Source organism: Oreochromis aureus, linkage group 19 (assembly GCF_013358895.1).
Source record: "Oreochromis aureus strain Israel breed Guangdong linkage group 19, ZZ_aureus, whole genome shotgun sequence".
Lineage (NCBI taxonomy): Eukaryota > Metazoa > Chordata > Actinopteri > Cichliformes > Cichlidae > Oreochromis > Oreochromis aureus.
Window position 1 is genome coordinate 11439175 of NC_052960.1, and position 5603 is coordinate 11444777.

Below are 5603 nucleotides of genomic sequence, written 5' to 3' on the forward strand. Positions count from 1 at the left end.
TTGCTTCCATGCAACAATGAAAGTTAGTTATTGCAATTACAAAACAGTGGCTCGCTCCTTTATTCGCACATTTATTCACACATTAGATGAATGCACATGCATACACAGATGTTTTCCGTGTCTTTTTCCTCTAAAACTAAAAATCTAAAATAAATATATTTTTAAAATAAAACTTAAATACATACAAATTCTTATGTCTGTGCAAAAATATGTAGTTAAAGATTTTGGCTGCAATGCAGGAAGCAAGCTATTTTATGTTATGTGCTATTTTTAACCGTTGCCAGAAGCGAGATACACGTTTACTTCTATTGACCATTTTAAAAAGGCAATCGGATTTATTTCTCAAAATATAAAACTGTTGTTTTAGCATTTTGTCATCACTATAAGATGTCTCACTGTTGCTGTATCTACAGCTGGACCCCTACAATGGGGGACCCAGACCATACTGTTTATATTGTATGTTTCCACAGTATGATCGGCTTCATTTGTTTGTAGCTGAACAGAAAAGATAAAACATGCTAATTGCAAACTAGTCTGTGTATTCAAAGCGCTGGAAAGAAACCCTGCATGTGTGGGTCTTGCACATGTGTTTCCAGCACTGACTGAAATGGCAGCTCAGGTGCATTTATAAATTTATGACCCCCTTGAACTCCTCTTTTGATCTGTTTTAATTTTAGTTAGCTCTCAGTTAATTTATTCTCAGTTATCATTGAATACATCTCAGAATAAATCGTAGGCACTTGCACCTGCAGGCGGAGCTTTCATGTCTGTGTCAAAACAGCCTCTGACCCCTGTATGACCTCTGTTCCTTATATACAGGTCACTCCTATGCTATTTTACTATTTCACTGTTTTGAGATTCTCCCATGAACCCTCAGAAACCATGTACCTGTCTCTGCAGGAACCTGGGCAAACACAGACAGTCGTCATGACAATGTCAAGGTTCCCCTTAAACATTGTCACCGTTGCCCAGTAAAACATTCAGACAGACATGGCATGTAATTTCAAAATTTAGGTTAAAAGAATGACATTTATGGTACGTTTACTGCTGTCAGGTGTTGAAATGGGTCAAATTTGACTCGAACAGCATATAAGGGGTAAATGTACCTAAAATCTGGTATTATTTATAGTCTCTTACAGTATGAAAATACAGTGAGGGACATTCTGCATCAGTGATGAAGAAACTGTGAGAAATCCATTACATAACAGGCAGAAATAACAATGAAACACCCACATCAGCAGTGTAGATTCAGTAAACTGCAACACCACTGCGTTGTGGTTAACGGAATTCACTTTATCAAACATTACTATGATTTTCTTCACAGCTGAAGTAAAGTTAATGGATGTTTACATAGTGGATTTGAATTGGATTCGGGACTGAAATGGAAATAGGCAAGCTAGGTTGAATAATGGCGCAAACACAAGATGAGAAAATTAAATACTTTGTCAGAAAATAAAGATTGGTGTATGAGAATGTCCAAGGAGAGATTTAATAAAAAAACAAAAAAACAAAACACAATTAGTTTCTTCTTTGCTATAATCTGCTAACTGTGACTCCCATGATGTACCTACATTGTAAGCATCATTAGGAACTGGTAAGTACTTTTAGCTACTGAAAATGATATAACATGGTAAATGGGAGCCATAATACCTTCAAACGTCTTAGTCAGTTTTGTCCCTGATGGACAGCAGCTAACTGGTAGCAATATTTATGTATAGGATATCATAACACTACAAGTCTTTTTCAGCAATACAGGACAGCTTGTATGCTTGCTATCCTCCCACTGGCCTCCTGTTGACTGGATGGCTTCATGCCTAGAACAGCATCACATATCAGGGAATACACACACCGACATGATCACACACCTGCACTCACAGGCGTGCCAGGAAATTCACATGCAGAGCGACAATGATATGCAGAAATACAGTAACACAGTGGAAATCTGTACGCACACTATAGATGATTGTGTGTGTGCTAGGAGATAAGCTCAGGGCAAAGAGATAGCACATTTTGTTTTCAAAGTGTCATGTCATATCTGTGGTATGACTAAGTGACCTTGATATGGGCAGAGGGGTGCACACGAAGGAAACAATTATCTTTCTTAGTTGCATATTATTTGTGTGGTTGAAACAGGCTTTCATTTACTGATTTAACTCAAGGTCACTGAGTCACATTTTATCGCAGCACATTATGTTTTCTCATTGTCTTCAGCTCAGATTTGTAAAAAATACAGACACATGCACAAACACGCCAATTATAGTTTGTCTTTGTAACTAATGTGCAACAAAAATCAACACAGCTTGTTACAATGCAGTATATCTCACACATCCACACCACATGCTTTCTCCAGTTTCTTTCCCCCCATAAATAGAAAAAAAGAAGATAAAAAATACCCTTCCAGCATTATTCATTTCACTACTTTGGCTTTATTGCTGAAAATAAACCAACACATCAGTAAAAACAATAAATAGTCATTGCCGACACTGCTTATGTACAGAGTTGCTTGAAAGTATCAGGCTCCATCTGTGTTATATTCTTTCACGAGAAGTTAATCGACACAATGCTGCTTTTTTGCACACACAAGTTAAACATACTTTTAGTTGCAGATATTTTTTAAGAGCTAATACATGAGAAAGTTTAACTGGTATTTTGTGGGAAAATTTACAACACCTGAAGTTACATTTTGCCAGAAAGTCATTCTTCAAACATTAAACTGGAGCAAAAGAAGGGACTAAGAAATATTGCTATCAGATGACATAGTTCAAAGTTGTATTCTACAGTAAGGTTTTTCAGTGCAAAAAGTGAGACTTTAATGCAGTCTGTAACACTGGTAAAGCTCTCCTGTAAAATTTATGACCTCATAGTTCTACCATCATTCAGTGGGGACTAGAACAGAAAGCAGTGGTATATCATTTTAATCAAGTCTATCACTCAAGAGGCTAGCGAGTTGTATAACACTGTCAAAGAAAATCAATGTGCATAAACAATGAACATGCTTTTAATTCCAAGAACAATACTGTCATACCCTGTGAAAATCAAAGCAATAGGTCATGATATTATTCAGTTTAAAAAACACATTAATTAACAAAGGCACTCAAAGGATTTCATCTTTAGGTACACAATAGAAAAAAAATAGAATACAGAATAGAATACAATGTCTGAATGACACAAGGCCTCATCTGACTATGACCTCAGGTGACTGCGCATCAGTTGCTCAGAGATTCTACAATTATGCAACATTTGGGAACGTTTGCACCGCACCCAAGATGAGGAGGCTGGAAGACACAAAAACAGTCCACTGGTGGGAAAACGACTCCACCAAAACAGTCTTTTTATGTTTGGATTTTTTTGTATGCATATGTGCAAAAATGTGAAATTTCCATTTCATGAATGGGTGTGAGAATGTGTTGCCTTCTCTTCTAGGACATGTAAAGATTACTGTAATAAACGGGGCTATATTAACCCTCGCGGATAGGTCTTTATGTACAAACCACTGCTATCAACAATCCACATGGGCTTAATCTCCAATCTTAGACGTGGGCGCTTTTGGCATGATTGGTGGAGGACGCAGCTGGTAGGTTGCTGCCTCCCTGTTTGGAGTAATAAAAATGGTTGTTCTCCTGGTAGGAGTGAGATGTGGAGGAATCGGATGAGCAGGTGACGATGGATCCACCGAGCAGGCTGAAAATAGTGCCCACCCACCCAGAATAGAGGGAGAAGCCAAATGACATGAGGCCATGCTCACGGTGGGCCCCAATGGGAAACCAGATAGTAGACACCAAACCGCAGATTGCTGAGGAGAAACAGACAGACAAAATGTTCAGTTTGAAACAGAAAATTAATTAAAAAAACCATATGATTAGATTTTATGAGAACCGAATCTTGAATTTAAACTCATCCCAAAAGGCCTGTGTAAAACAAACAATGTCTAAATTTAAAAAATGACATTTAAATAGTGCACTTAAATCCATCCTATATCCAGTATCATTACATACAAGAACAAATTCTAAATGAATTATAGTTTTGCAGACAACAGAGTACAGATACTGTATAGTTACAATAAGGCAACATGCCCACTGAATTTTAATTATGCTATCCGATAAGTATTTAAAAACACGCATACCCATATATGTTCCTGATAGCTAAAGAAAACTTTTTACTAGTTTCATTAAATCTGAGCTTCATGGTGAAAAAAAATCTGTCATGAGAAAAATGGGCGGTAGAAATATGAAATGATTTGGTCACAGGGGTTGAAATTTCATTTCAGGGACACAGGCGCTGGAAATGCTAAAGCACCAGTGAAATATTTATAAGCACAGAGTTCATGTTGTTCAGGACAAAGACAGGGTGTGGACGAGTAGGTGGAGGAGAGGAATGTGATGGAACCTTGGGGGTGGGTTCAATGGAACAGGAACATATAGGAGTGCATGTGTACCCCCAGGGAGGAAGACAGTCAAATTCAACATCCTGTGCTCGCCACAGCTTGTAAGCATCTGGTGCACGTATAAAAGTGGTCAGAATCAGGAAGGTTCAAAGAGATGTTGACGTGTATATGAACTAATCTCTTACCAGCTATGATTATAAGCACGCCTCCCAGGATGGCACGCTTGTTCTTGGAGCTCTGGGGTTCATTCCCAAGGCTGATGCAGGGCATGGACATGAGGAGCATAACCACTGCTGGGAAACCGAGGATTGAACCTGTGATCATCAGGGCACGAGTAGTCTGGATGTAGGCTATAGAAGCAGAAAAGGAAAGTTATGTGAGGAATGTACACGGCATAAAAAATAATGCAGTCTTTTTTTTGACGAGTCAACTCATGAATCAATAGATGAAAAAAATGAAATTATAAAGAACTTGTAGTTAGATAACGGGAAATAAAATAATTAGTGTCAAAAATATGGTGTAACAAACCGCATGAGCTCGAGTGAATAGAATAACTCGGCGTGTATAAACAAACACTGTTCAGACAACGTAGACGGAGCAGTGTATACCTGGCAGATCCAGGATCTGTGTAAGGGAGACGCAATGGTAGAGCCCTGTAGAGATGACACAATGCGCCCATGGTCCCCTGGCCTCCAGCTCATCCATCTTCTTACAGGTGTTTAAACCGTATTTACAAATATTCACCCAGTCAGTGGTGGATGTGGCGATCACTATACCTAGCCACCCGAGGAAGCTGAGGAGAAACCCGCCCAGTTGGAGACAAGAGTTTGCCATGATGAAAACTGCGAGTAAAGACCACTTGTCCCGAGTTCAGAAACCGTAAGAATCCCTAAAACTAAAGCTGAGTAAAATGACAAAACAGAAATTTAAGTGATAAAGCGTTAAATCAGTTCCACCACACAAGATAATCCGGAGCTAAATGTCCACGTCCAATTTAATAATTCCATCAAATGAGCTCTGTTGCGTACTTCAAAAGAATGGTTTAATATTACGATACCTTTTATAGGGGGAAGTTCAGTAAAGAAAAAAAACTAGCCTAAAACTTTCAGCCAATCAGAAAATCACGTTTGCTATCTTCAAAAAACAAGATGTGCACTCCCCTTTACCGGATCAAGTGATGCAGACTGTGTAGGTGGCTGAGATTGAAGCACCGAGTGTT

The 5603-nt window shown here is 38.6% G+C and overlaps 1 protein-coding gene across 1 annotated transcript; it reads right to left on the minus strand.

Annotated features, from left to right (window-relative positions):
• Positions 1 to 2406: 2406 nt before the first annotated feature.
• cldn11a (claudin 11a) lies at positions 2407 to 5218 on the minus strand. Its single transcript, XM_031737121.2, has 3 exons — positions 4993 to 5218; positions 4570 to 4734; positions 2407 to 3793 (listed from the first exon to the last, which is right to left on the minus strand). Exons 1-3 carry the CDS (start codon positions 5216 to 5218, stop codon positions 3531 to 3533), a joined length of 654 nt encoding a protein of 217 aa, XP_031592981.1. The 3' UTR covers positions 2407 to 3530.
• Positions 5219 to 5603: the final 385 nt, after the last annotated feature.

Coding starts and splice junctions, on each gene's coding strand:
- cldn11a (XM_031737121.2), bottom strand. CDS start 5,218: ATGGCAAACTCTTGTCTCCAACTGGGCGGGTTTCTCCTCAGCTTCCTC. Junction 4,735..4,992: donor ACAGATCCTGGATCTGCCAG/GTATACACTGCT, acceptor CTGCTTCTATAG/CCTACATCCAGACTACTCGT. Junction 3,794..4,569: donor CGTGCTTATAATCATAGCTG/GTAAGAGATTAG, acceptor GTTTCTCCTCAG/CAATCTGCGGTTTGGTGTCT.